Consider the following 14,788-nt stretch of genomic DNA (forward strand, 5'->3'; position numbering starts at 1 on the left):
ATGGTTCAGTTCGTGAGATCGAGCCCCGTGTCAGGCTCTGCACTGACAGCACAGAGCCTGCTGGCCATTCTCTCTCTCTCTCTCTCTCCCTCTCCCTCTCCCTCTCCCTCTTTCTCTATACCCCTCTTCCGCACACCGCACATGCTCTCTCTCTCAAAATAAATAAATGTAAAAAATACGATGGTTTTGTATAAATATCCATTATATTCTGTTTTCAGTGTTTAGTAATCATAATAGTGCCTGAACATGAAAGTTTCTATCACTGTCACAGTTACTATTCTCAATTGCAGGGACTGTGTATTTTCATTTTTCGTATTTTAGGTTCCTAACACAGTACAACACATATAGCAGATGTTTAAGAAAAAATTTACCAAAGTTGTTTCTCCTGATTAACATTCTTAATTAAGATTGTCAATTATATATTATGAAATTATAACCCAAGCTGTAATGACTCTTAGAGAGCATATGAACTTGACCTATTGACAGTGTGTTTTCATTTGTGTTTTTAGAATTCTCCTTCCTACCAACTACTGAAAATTACATCTAATAATTATGGCCCACTGTAAGCTCATGATTTAATATTGGTATAATTTATATTATCATATTTTAATCTAGTTCTGTTTCTTTAGGTGAGTGCAGTCTTCTTATATAGACTGCATGGGAGTATTGTAATAAAAAACCTAACCCTAGATTATCAAGCCAGTTGTTAAGGAAGGAACACTGACTTGTCTTCAAAAGGCCTAGCCTGTATCTCAGTCTCAACACTACTATTTGTTAATTGTTTTGGTTTAAGGATATCATTTAACTTCTTTTCATTTTTTTAAATGTTTATTCATTTTTGAAAGAAAGAGAGACAGAGAGAACAGAGCATGAGTGGGAGAGGGGCAGAGAGAGAAGGAGACACAAAGTCTGAAGCAGGCTCGAGGCTCCGAGCTGTCAGCACAGAGCCCAATGAGGGGCTTAAACCCATGAACCATGAGATCATGACCTGAGCCGAAGTCAGAAGCTCAACTGACTGAACCACCCAGGCGCCTCTCATTTAACTTCTTTTAAATAATTTCCTTATTTGTTCAGTGACTGTACTACCTTAAATTCACAGGGTTATTTTAGAATTCATTCATTCAACAGGTAAATTTTATGTATCTCATAATTAAGCTTGATGCAAGCCTTAAGAGATATAAGAAAATCCCTTTCCTTATGAAGTTTTTTATGCCAGGGAGATTAAGACATATATTAAAACAATAATAATATACTACAAGATGGAAAATGTTAAATGTTCTAAGCAGGTCAAAGGAACAAAGTAATTACTTTTAAATGAAAGCTTCAGGGAAGACTTTATGAAGGAGATGGCATTTATGCTGGATGTGATGGAATGAAGGGCATTCCAAGAGGAGACAGATGAGTAGAGATTTAGTTGGTGGGGGAAGAGGGTGGGGCATAGGAGGAGGGACTGGGTTATGAAGAAGAGAAATGAGAAAATCACCTAGTGTGAAGGAGATAGCTTGAGACCACTTCATGGACATCAGCTAAGAAGTGTAAGTAACACACGTTTATATAGTTGTGAAGCACTACGCCAATATAAATTATATGGAGTATATGATGGGAGTTGTTCTAAGAAAACCTCAGTCATTTATGTGTGAAATTTTTTCTTTTATTTCCTAGATGAGTGTGGTGATGTTGTCATCATCATCATAATTAAATAATAAGAAAAAAATAACCTTCATTTTTTTCATGTGAGTGACTTGAAAAGAAATTTTTTTTTTTAATTCAGGGACAAACTCAGGTTTTGTTTTCTTTTGTAAATACAGACTGTTTTATGAGACAGCCTCATTTGTTTTTTAATGTGTGTGGTTTCTGCATTATGTTCTCTCACCTCACAACTCTTCTTTGTTTGATCTTTGTGTGTGTGGTCGGTGGGGGGGAGGCAGGGTAAGTGCACAGCCAGCTGTCTATGCTTATTTATGTCCCAGCGGGTACTTGAAAGATAACACAGAGAGAGAAGCACAGCAGTAGTAATGCATGTACAAGCACGATTCTTTTTTCATTCACATCAGAAAATAATGTGTGTAATTGCTGTAGTTTCTCCAAGGGATTTGATCCGATACTTAATAATTTGTCTGAAATTCACATATTTCAGATAACTTAGTTTTGAGAAGATGAGAAGTTACCTGATTAGATTTTTAAAAAATTGTTCTCTTACAGATTTCTAGTAACTGTTACTTAATTTGATACAATAACAATATATCGTATTTCATTTTTTGGTTTGACAGAGATAGGAATTTGACCATTTAAATGTGTTTAAATGTCACGATGTATTTATAGAAGGGTGTGAAATAGCCACTCATACACTAATAGTAAGAGTATTAATTCAGTGTCTTTGGAGGATAATTTGGCAGTATATGTAAATTTTTAAATACAGTCACTTTGGTTAAGCAATTTTATTTCGAGACATTTATCTTACAAACGTACTTGAACAGGATGCCAAGGACATATATGAAAGGAGGGTATTCCTTGCCATTTTGTTTGTAGTAACAGTGTCCTAGAAACCACTCAAATGTACATCAGTTGGGAATTGTTTAATAAGCTAAATGATGTTATTTACCTCTGTGCAATGAAATACTGTGAAGCTATTCAAGTGAATGAGTGAAAATGGGTATAGTATTTTGGAGTGCTAGATGTGTAGTTACTGCTAAAAACATGCATATACATGGATTTGCTTGGGTACCTGGTTTCATTTCTTTTGGATATATACCTAGGAGTGGAATCACTTAGTTATGTTGTAATTCTATGTTTAATCTTCTGAGGTACCACCAAATTGTTTTGCATAGAGGCTGCATAATTTTTCATTTTCACCAGAAATTTATGAGGATTCCATTTTCTTTACGCCCTTATCAGTGTTTACGGTTTTCCTTTTTATTTATTTATTTTTTTAATTATAGCCATCCTACGGGCATGTGGGTGGCCCAAGTCGGTTGGGCGTCTGACTTCTGTTCAGGTCATAATCTCACGGTTTGGGAGTTGGAGCCCCACATCGGGCTCTGTGCTGACAGCTCAGAGTCTGGAGCCCACTTTGGATTCTGTGTCTCCCTCTCTCTCTGCCCCTCCCCTGCTCACGCTCTGTCTCTCTCTCTGTGTCTCAAAAATAGATGTTAAAAAAAGTTAAAAAATTATAGCCATCCCAGTGGGTGTGAAGTAGTATCTTGTTAATATTTTGATTTGCATTTCCCTAATGATTTTGAGCATCTTTTCATGTGCTGGTTGGATATTTGTATATTTCTTTGGAAAAATGTCTACCCAACTCCTTTGCTCATTTTTTGAGTTGTCTTCTTATTTTAAGTTCCAAGAGTTCTTTATATATTCTGGGTACTCGATCCTTACCAAGATACGTGATTTGCAAATATTATCTCCCATTGTATAGGTTGTCTTTCACCTTCTTCATAATGTCCTTTGATGCAAAAAAGTTTTGATAAAGCCTGATTTTTCTATTTTTTTTCTTTCTTTGAACTAACTTTTGTACATGGTGTGAGATAGGGGTTCAGCTTCATTCTTTTGCATGTGGACATTCAGTCATCCCAGCACCATTTGTTGAAGAAAATATTCTTTTCCATTGAATGATTTTGGCACTCTTGTTGAAAACTAGTTGGCCATACGTATATAGATTTATATCTGAACTCCCAATTCTGTCTGTATGTCTGTTTTTATGCCAGTACCACACTGCTTTTTAGTAAATTTTTAAACCACAAAATGTGAGTCCTCCAACTTTGCTCTTCTTTTTTCAGTGTTGTTATAGCTATCTGGGGCCTGTTGCAGTCCCATGTGAATTTGAGGAATGACTTTTCTATTTATATATGCAAAAAAACCCAAAAAACAAAAAACTAGAATTTTGATAGGGATTGTATTTAATCTCCAAAACACTTTGGCATTGCCATTTTAACAACATCAAGTCTTGTAAGTCCATATACATGAGATTCCTTTTAGCAATGTTTGTAGTTTTTATTGTACAAGTCTTTCACCTCTTGAGTAAATTAATTCCTAGGTGTTTTATTCTTTTGGGTGCTATTGTAATTGGAATTGTTTTCTTAATTTCGTTTCAGGGTGTTCATTGCTGATGTATACAAAGACAACTAAATTTTGTGTGTTGATCTTACAGTGTGCAACTTGGCTGAATTTATTAGCTCTCGTAGTTTTATTGTGCATTCTTTGAGACTTAGGATTATTATTTTTGTTTCCTGGCTGTTGTGTCTAAGGTTTTTGCTTAAGAATCAGGATCTAAATCCATATAGAGTTTTTTATTTATAATCTGCTGACTAACCTTGCTATCATGCTTGATCCTTTGTAGTCCCTTTATGTAAGAGCTGGAGTAGCCCTTTAATATTATTAATTGGTCTTGTCACTTATGTATAAAACCTTTCATTGGCTTCATATATTAAAGTAAAAGTTTAAGTCTTGACAAGATACTATAAAGGTCCTACCTGATCTTCTCTTGGCTAACTCTTTATGACTTTACCTCTCATTTATTTCAATTATAGTGGCCTTGGCCTTCTTCCTGTTCTTGGAGCACCGGGCTCATACCTATCTTAGGGCCTTTTGTACTTACTATTTGGAGCCTTATTCTTCCATATACTCACATGATTCATTCTCTGTTTCCTTAAGATCTCTGCAAATGTCATCTCCTGAGAGGTCCTCTTCACCACCCTACCTAAAATAGCACCTAATAACATCATTCTTCATTCCCTTACCCTACTTTTTTTTTTCTTCAAAACCTTTATGACAGTATGACATTATACAGAATAGAAGCTTCCTGAAGACATATATTTTGTCTGTTGTTTATTACTGAATCTCCAGTTCTTTGAGTGGTGTTAGGTATAAAAGGCATCTAATAAATTTTTGTGAAACTAATGAACAAAATGAGGTTTCCTCAAGCAAAAGGAGAAAGAAACTGACATATACTGAATACTTGTTATTGTTTTAGGCATGTAATATATGTTGATCACATTTAATCTTATTTACAAACTTATGAGAATAGATATTATCCCCATTTTCCAGCAAGGAAATGCAGACTTGGAAAAATAAAATAATTGCCTTAGAATAACTAGAATTTTAAGTCTGGTCTTTAGTATTTGACTCCAAAGCAAAGGTTTTCACTACCCTGTTATTTTTAAATTATTAAATGCTATGTACTGTAGGAATACAAAGATAACTAATAAATGGTTATTTAAATTAAGTATAAGCCAGTATATAACTACATTTCAAGTGAGTCTAATAAATTTTATAGTTATATGGAAAATTGAGAAATCATTAGCCAAACTGAAATGTTTGGCACAGACTAGGCTCAAAACGAAACACTGATTCAATAAATGTATGAATAGATAAGGATTTGGCTCTGAAATATTAAGTAAAATTTGAATTGGTACAAAGAGCAAGACCATTTTAGGTACAGGGGACAATATAAGCAAGTGTGAAAAAGCAAACTTGTGAAAAGACTAATAAAATTTATCAGGAGATAAGAATTAATGTTTAGGAGCCCTGTGAGATAAGTTTGGGAAAGTGAGTTGGAGATCCGACTGATAGAGAACTTGAATTCCAAGACCGTGTTTGAATTTACAGTAACTGGAAGGCTATAGGGTAATAGTGGTACTACACATTTGTATGGGCATATGGACAACAGAATGTAGTGGTTAAGAGTGTGCGCTTTGGGGCAAAACTCTCTGAGTTAAAACTCTGGCTCTGCCCTCTACTAGCTTGGTAATCCTAAGCAAATTACTTAACTTCTCTGTGCTCTCATTTCCTCACCAGTCAAATGGAGATAATAGTTTTTAACTCACAGAACCATTGTGAGGATTATATGAATTTTTATATATAAAAATTAAAAATAAATTTAAAAATAAAAAAGGGGGCGGCTGGGTGCCTCAGTCAGTTAAGCATCCAGCTCTTGATTTTGTCTCGGGTCATGATCTTATGGTCATGAGATCGAGCTCCACATCTGGCTCTGTACTGAGTGTGGAGCCTGCTTAAGATTCTCTTCTTCTCCCTCTACCCCTCCTTTTTTTGCTCTCTCAAACAAACAAGTAAAATGAATTATTATGTGTCAAAATATAATAGAAAACAGTCCTTAGCACATAGTAAGCATTCTGTAAATATTAACTGTTATCATTTATATGACATTTCAGTTTTCACTTGCTTTTATTTTCAATCGCTTTCATGTATAACATTTCTTTTAATCTTCACGGCAACTCTGCGAGGTAGGTAATACTATAACCAGTTTAATGACTGAACAAAGCCAAGGAAGTTATATCATCCCATATGTGATTCTCTGTATTTCTGTGTTTCTCTGTATTTCTAAGAAACTAATGGAACAATGGACTAACATGCCCAAAGTGAAGTTTTAGGGAAATCATTCTGGTGAAATTTTGCAGAATGAAATGATGAAGGGAAAGAACCTGGAAACAAGTTTATCATGCTCTTGAGATAATCTAAGCTTAGGTTTTATTTATAAAAACTTTTTATGCCAAGGACTGTGTCATCAAGAATTACGAGGAAAGACAATTAAATGAGACATTATGAATTTTCTAACTAACTAATTGATATTTTTTCAGCTGTATTTAAACTTGAAACAGATAGAAATATATGGCCCTTGATAAGAATCTATCGGGGTGGCTTTCTTCTGATTGAATTCCTTTTTCTACTGGGCATCAACACATATGGTTGGAGACAGGCTGGAGTGAATCATGTGCTCATCTTTGAACTTAATCCAAGAAGCAATTTGTCTCATCAACATCTTTTTGAGGTAATCAAAGCAAGACATAAAGTCGCACAAATATAGTTCACGTTAGCTATATCGCTGGTTTAGTGGGTATTGAAATCCATCTTTTACTTGAGGAAGATTATTGACTTAACATCTAAACATTTATCTTACCTTTGTTTTATTGAAGATACTTCTGAGTAATGGAAAAAATAAAAATAACAATTTTTCTCTTTTCTTTTCTTTCCCATCCTTTATCAGATTGCTGGATTCCTCGGGATATTGTGGTGCCTAAGCCTTCTGGCATGCTTCTTTGCTCCACTTAGTGTCATCCCCACATATGTGTATCCACTTGTCCTTTATGGATTTATGTTTTTCTTTCTTATCAACCCCACCAAAACTTTCTACTACAAATCCCGGTTTTGGCTGCTTAAACTGCTGGTAAGTCCAGAAATTTGTCTACCATTTTTAGAGTGGTGTATTGGTCATTGGCTTTGTCCAGGAGGAACCAAGGCTGCTGTTGCACAACTCCAGAAGGCATGGTTCACTTTGTAATCTATGTGAGTGGTGCTCTAGCTCCAAGGGTAAAGAATATAGTGTAATTGGTACACCTCATGTTGTATAGTGCAGTGGCCCTGGGAGAAATACTTATTCATGCAGTTTTTTTCCTCCTAAAAGGGAGTATGAAGTGTCCAGATATTGAAATTATTTTGCAAATTAATAATAAATAATTCGTGATCTATTTAAGTGCCTTATTATTTAGTACAGATTACTTAGCCAGCTGTGATAACATGTAGAACTCTGTGAATTTCTTTTTTTTTCCTTTTTAAAAAGTGGTAAAACTATTATTTTCCTGTCAAATTGATAGAAATAGTCAACCAAACATTTTTATTTTTATGAAAGATTCATTCTCTAAAATCAGTAAGCATATTTTACCAGATTACCAGGTTTAATTTGAGAAACTGACTTTGATTCTTGTTTATAATACATTCCATTTCTTCTTCCACTTTACCTATTTCTTAATCTCAAAATCTCTCAATTTAAACATTAGGATATAGAATCTCTTGCAAAAATAGTTGCTGTATTTTTTGTAATGGTGTAAAGATAGCTTGGGGAAGGGACTTCTCTTAAGTCCTGAATTAAACCAACTCTGTTTTGAAAATTAATTGGTAATGTTCTCCTGTAATTATTTATTAGGTTATGAATTACAACTAACAGTAAAGTGAAGATTAGTGATTAAATTGACCAATCTCTACACATACTTTCAGAATTCCTATAATAATTGCCTTACTCTTTTTTCCTACCTTAGAAAAGTATACTACCTTGAAAACTGGAGTATTCTTTTTCCTTTTGTATATCCCTTATGGTTAGCAGAACTTTTTTCTTTGTTGTTGCTGTTCTTAGCAGTACATTCCCTATATATAGCATTATTTAAATTTTTTGAATCTGAAGATATAAAATATGCTCTTGCTATTAAAAAAACATAGTAAGTAAGCACACAACAAGTAAAAAGCCACTTATATTCCAGTACAGGTAAGTATTTATAGCAATCAGGAAAAGAAAATGGCCTAGATCTCCTTCATGTTTTTTCCCCAAAGTTGATTGTTATTTATTTGTATTTCTTATTTATTCTGGTAGGATTTTTACCACAAATTGAGAATATCCCTATTTTCCTCTAATTTCATTAAATACTAATAAGTAAGAGAGCAAATCATTCCTGTTATGTATAGCACCACTAGGCCAAACTGTAGGTCTAAGTGTAGAACTTAGATGTACAAGAGTATTTTGAAAAGTCTTAAGTATATAGTCACCTTTAATACATTTTATCATCTAGAACACATGATTTTTAAAGGATTTTTTGTAAGACAGAAGAAATATTTGGACCATTTTTTTCTCTCTTGAAATTCATACTAAAAATAAATCATTTCCCGTTAGTACAGCAAAATTAGATTACCTTTTTTTATCTTGAGATTATTTGTCATTTTATTGCTAGATTTGTGGAGTTTTAAAACTTATTTGCACAAAAATGTAGTATTCTTCTGGTTACAAGGAAATAATGTTAAGATTATAAATACCTATTATTTCCTGCCTCAATTATTGTAAAATCTCTATAAAGTTATTTTGAAATGAGGTTTCAAAGACTCAGATGTTAATACGATTGCATCATTGCAATAACGGGATGATATCGTTGTGTGTTAAGTGAACATTTCCCCAGTACATCCTTCTCTGTTTAAATAGTTAGCTATGATTGATGCATGACCAGTTACTCTTATTAGCAAAATGATTCCCCATTGAGTAGACATTTATTAATGCATTTGCTGTATGTTAATAAATGAGAATTTATGGATGGAATAGGTTGGCAATGATGATGTAATAAGGAATAAGAATAATAAGTGTGCTGGGGCGCCTGGGTGGCGCAGTCGGTTAAGCGTCCGACTTCAGCCAGGTCACGATCTCACGGTCCGTGAGTTCGAGCCCCGCGTCCGGCTCTGGGCTGATGGCTCAGAACCTGGAGCCTGTTTCCGATTCTGTGTCTCCCTCTCTCTCTGCCCCTCCCCCGTTCATGCTCTGTCTCTCTCTGTCCCAAAAATAAATAAACGTTGAAAAAAAAAATTTTTTTTAAGAATAATAAGTGTGCTATCAGAATCAGTGAAATGCAGAAAGAAGCATTGTGGTTTGTTATATTTATAATAATAATTGTATACAGGAAAATGTTACACATATAAAGCATTTTAACATTAAGTGACCTGTGGACTTATTTTAATTCAAATCTTACTGAAAAAATTTACCCTGAGACTTATTTCTAGTGTTAAAAATATTTTGTTTCTCTTATACAGCTTTTTTAATAGCCTCATCATTAAGTAAAAGTACATTTCCTTCTTCAATTTTTAAAAAATGGAAAAGAACATGTATCATTTGGCCATAGTGGTACGCACTGGATGCTGTTTATATCCATATTTAAATTTGAACCTATGGAATTTATATGCTATACACCTCCTTCAAAAAAGCTAAAAAAATTTTTATTAGAAATTTATTTAGGGGTGCCTGGATGGCTCAGTCAGTTAAGCGTCTGACTCTTGATTTCACAGTGTGTGGCTTCAACTTTGGGCTCTACACTGTCAGAGTGGAACCTGCTTGGGATTCTTTCTCTTCTTTCCCTCCTCACTGTCCCTCTCAAAATAAATAAATTTAAAAAAATTTTTTTAAAGAAATTTATTTATTTTGATACTTAAATGCCAAATTAGGTACAGTTTATTTGTATTATTAGGTCGTAAATCTCTGTAGATCTATATTTGCCCTAATTGGAAGTCCAATTGGGGAACATAAGCAATGCCTCAGATTTTCTAAACAAAAATACCAATCAATTCTTCTAGAAGACTACTTAAAGTTTTCAAATTAAAGTCCTTTCCTATATAATTGGGGAATTGATTTTTTCAATATTTTCTTTGGTTTTATAGTAAAATTTTTACGTATGTCTCTACTATGATTACAGAGAGATAGTCTCTTTTAATAATGCACTGTTCTGGACATTTTATATGTGTTCATTTATTTCATCCTTTTAATAACCATGAGGTTGGAGCTGCTATTAATCCACATTGTATAAATGAGGAAACCCAAGTTCAGAGGAGTTAAATACACAGCCAGTAAGTAATGGAGATGAAATGTGAGCCCAGGCAGTCTGATTCCATAATCTGTACTCCTGACCACTACCATTTAGCAATTAAACCTGGTAGTCACTTTATTTAAGATACTTAACTTTGATCTAGTAGTTCAAACTAATAAATATATTTTATATAAAAATTGAAAGAGTGTGATTATTCACAAGCCTCTAAAAGCAGAAATTAAACTTCATCTTCTTTAATATTTATCAGCATTAACTTAGAAAATGATGTTAGTTAATATCCTTTCTAATAACTTATTAATGGCTTTTTTGTGTATGTGAGTAAAACATCAGATATTTTGAATTGTCTGTAGCTTTCTTAATACTGTTACTCGGTGAGTCATTGTCATTTTAAGCAAAATCACAACAATGTAGAAGTTGAAAGACCTTAGCCACAATAAGAAAAGAAAGAATTCTCACTCAAGGAGGGGAATTCAGATAAATTTAAGATGAATTTGACTATGTGTAAACATCAGGGAATTCAGTATGAACTCAGCCCTGCCCTGTCTCTGATGCAGCTACTCCCTCTCTCCCTTCTTTGTATTTCTAGGGTATTTTGCATGTTTATCTGTAATAGCACTTACTACACAGTGCTGTCGCTATTTCCTTAGGTATATATTTGCTCAACCAGACTGTGGGTCTTTGACAGAAGAAACTGTTTTATTTATCTCTGTACTTCCACAGTGCCTGACATGTGTTAAATGCTGAATGACTATAATTATATTCCTTCCTTTATTAGTTGTATTATACCAACATTTACTACTCCCTCCTCTTCCTTTTTCCATCTGCTCTCTTCTATAAATTTTCCCTTCCTTCCAGTTTCTATTTTCATGCCACTCCCTTTCGTAGTCCCATTTCCCTCTTTTCTTATTTAATGCATTCTCTTCCTCCTCTGCTCATATGGAGGTTTACTCTCTTAGCTAGCTTTTGAGGCTGAATTTGGCAGATTATGAGAGTAATGGTAGTCTGGCTCATGTCCATGAGAAATAAGAAAATTGCCCTCGGCTATAATTTTCACAAAAGTCCACGACTAGAGATTGAGTTAGACTTCCTGATCCTTTTGGTGTTATGTTCTAAACTCTTGTTTGTCTCTTTGAATTTTTAAAGTCCACTCTGCACCCCACAGTTTCTTAAAATACTATATAAACTGGCATCAGAACCTTTTCATGAATAAATGACTAACATCTCAACCACTAAGCCCCCAGTTCTCACTCCGCCCCCACCCCCTACCAAAAAGAGTTTGCTGTATCTAGACCTTATGGTTGCAAACGATATAGCTTGTCTCTCAGGCTTATTGCAAACTTATTGAAAGAGCAAGAGACTGATCACAAAACTGAGCCATGGCCTCAAAATATATCCGCTCTAGAAAATATCACAAAGCCTGTACTAGGTCCTGCAGATACCTGATCTAACGTCCAAAGCCCCAAGGCAATACCTGTCATAGATACTTGATATCTAGGATGGATTCATAATGTAGCCATTTATCTCCCTCAAATAATAAAGAGAAGTGTTTAGAGGTAGAATAGAAAGAACCAGCCAAGTCTGAGGGGAGAGAGCCATTAGTTTTCATGCTAAATATGTCTGCTAAATGAATATAGCTAGATGGCAGGAGAGCTATAGATTTAGACTCATTTTCTCAAAACTGCTGCTTAGTCAAAATTTCTTGTTTTCGGAGTTCATTTTTAGCTTTTAAGATAGAAAGGGTCTGACAGGGCGAGGATTAAAGCTGCCTTAATTCCATCTTCAATTTTCTCAGGGCATCTCAAGGCATTCTGCACTATTGGAGCCTGTTTCTGATGATTACGTTAGTATCTATCCATCCTCTCTCTGCAATGCCAGGAGATTTCCCTTTGCAGTGGTAAACAGTCTTCCACAGAATAGGTCAGGATGAGTTTGTTGTAGGTCCTCTGTAAAATGGGGATATGAATAGTGCCAAGCTCATAGAATTGTTGTAGTTAGTGGACTATGAAAAAAGCATTTTGAGAAAAATATGCAGCATGGATTAGTGCTCAGTACATTTAATCTGAATTCATTTAACATTTTTATAATAGTGGGGTGTGAGCTTATTTTTGTGGCATCATTTCAAGACAAATACAATTATTACCATGGCATTAGTGAAATTGACTTCAGTGAGAGAACGGGCAGGCATGCTTCAGCTGTTGCACATCCTTCCCTCCCTATCCCTTGTAGGCAAAGAAGAGCTTTCTATTCAGGTAGCAAAGCTCTCATCCCAGTTAAGAAGGAGGATATTCCAGAAATTTTTATAGAGCATGCGTCTCTAGCACAATTTACCCTAGAGCCCTAACACTACACATCCTCTCAGTGCTTCTCCCTTCTGCTACTCTCTGCTTTCAGCTTCAACTCTTTCCACCCTCTCTGCTTTCTGTTTTCTAACTGTAGCTATTCCTGTCTTCACCCCACTTAAATTTCCTTTCTTAGTTATCTATTCAACTCATTCCGTTCACTACTAATTCTCAACCTAGCCACTGTTGCCAGGTCCCTGTGTTTGTGATTGGCTCATTGGTTTCCATTTTATCAGCTAAAGTAATCATGCTGCATGGTCAGACAAGAATTAGAGAAATTTAATATGAACTTTCTTGTTTCTGTGTTTTTTTATTTTTTTCTTTCTCCCAGTTTCGAGTATTTACAGCCCCCTTCCATAAAGTAGGCTTTGCTGATTTCTGGCTGGCCGATCAGCTGAACAGCCTGTCAGTGATATTGATGGACCTGGAATATATGATCTGCTTCTACAGTTTTGAGCTCAGATGGGATGAAAGTGGGGGCCTGTTGCCAAATAATTCAGAAGGTAGGGTATGAATGTGCATCCATACCTCTGAACTGCCAGTGTAAACCAAGAAATATTGGGAATGATAACTAAGAAATGTAAGATCACGGTGAAAACTCATCCAATAATACAAACTTAATTAAATGTATTTGGCACTCTTTTAGCAATCTCTTTATCTGATACAATTTGGCTCTTAAATTAAATGTTAGGATTTCAGTCATCCATTTGCCAAGAGATTTGCAACTTACACTTAAGGAATTCTAAAACTTAGGAAAAAAAGAAAAGTAAAAATTTCTAGTATATTGGTAGTTATATCACATATGCTTTAGTGCCAACAGTTTCCATCACAGTATTGCTTTATAATGATCAAAAATACTTGAGTATTTAGACTTAGATCAAGGGCTTTGAGAAAGTCATTGTAGATCGTTTTTAATTCTTACTGAGGATCTTGGGGTGTTTTTTTCTGGTTCTTTTTCCCACTCTTGGTGTATGCCAGGAGTTCGAGTTATTAAGGAATTTTGCCTTAATGACAAAGACCAAATTTAGACAGATTATGTAACATCTGACTAGCAAAAAGCTAATGAAGCCAGTGGCAACACATTCATTGATTGCTAGCAGACCACAACTTTGTTGTAGGTTGATCCCACTATAATGCATTCCCAGAATTTGAAGAAAAATGTATTTACCAACTTCATTCTTCTCATTTAAAAATATAAACTCTGCTCTTCATTAAAAAGTAGGCTAATGAGGTACATTTTCTACCTATTGTGATATAGCAGTTTGGAGTTCATGAAATTAACTAGAGTCACTAGTGGCATTTGTATGTTTTCCAAGTATTTCAAATTACAGAGTAAGTTGTCTTTCCTTTGATTACTGTACTCATCTTCTAATTTTCTTACAGTTTTACCACATTCCAAAGAAAACGATTCCAGAACAGGTTGTCAGAAATCTGGGAGGACAGATTTTCCCCCATAGGTCCACCCTATATATTTACCTTCCTTTTTTTGGCTTTCATCGCTCATGAAAAGTTTGAGAATATAGTAGTTACAAAGAAGAAAGTGATTCAGAAACCAGGCTTCTTGCTTTTATGGACTTGAGAGTGGTTACAATATATAACAAAATGATGTGAACAAGTTACTTGTCTTTTGTTTTTTTTTAATAATAATTCTTCTTCTTTGAAATCTGCACAGAACCAGAAACTTGCCACAAATATTCGTATGGTGTGCGGGCCATCGTTCAGTGCATTCCTGCTTGGCTTCGCTTCATCCAGTGCCTGCGCCGCTACCGAGACACAAAAAGGGCCTTTCCTCATTTAGTTAATGCTGGGAAATACTCAACAACTTTCTTCACGGTGACGTTCGCAGCCCTTTACAGCACTCACAAAGGTATTCTACGATTGTGAAGAGATTTTTCAAAACGTGGGTTTTTACTACTGACATCTGCTTCTTACTCTGGTTCCTTTTCCATTTCTCATGCTCTTTTTTTCCACTGAAGTTCCAGTCCCCTCAGCTATACCATTTTGTTCTTGAACACAATTTGAGTCTCATTCCAGCATTTAATAACAAGTACCGTCAAAAAGTCATCCAGAATAGGAAGGATT

At 34.9% G+C, this 14,788-nt stretch overlaps 1 protein-coding gene across 1 annotated transcript in view; it reads left to right on the forward strand.

Annotated features, from left to right (window-relative positions):
• The window catches only part of XPR1 (xenotropic and polytropic retrovirus receptor 1), a 218,168-nt gene that overhangs the window by 156,478 nt on the left and 46,902 nt on the right, over positions 1-14,788 (forward strand). The window contains exons 8-11 of the mRNA XM_045452568.1: positions 6,597-6,787; positions 7,004-7,183; positions 13,038-13,209; positions 14,379-14,573. Of these exons, the coding sequence (XP_045308524.1) occupies positions 6,597-6,787; positions 7,004-7,183; positions 13,038-13,209; positions 14,379-14,573 (738 nt within the window). The remainder of the gene's footprint in view (positions 1-6,596; positions 6,788-7,003; positions 7,184-13,037; positions 13,210-14,378; positions 14,574-14,788) is intronic.

Source organism: Leopardus geoffroyi, chromosome C3 (genome assembly GCF_018350155.1).
Source record: "Leopardus geoffroyi isolate Oge1 chromosome C3, O.geoffroyi_Oge1_pat1.0, whole genome shotgun sequence".
NCBI lineage: Eukaryota > Metazoa > Chordata > Mammalia > Carnivora > Felidae > Leopardus > Leopardus geoffroyi.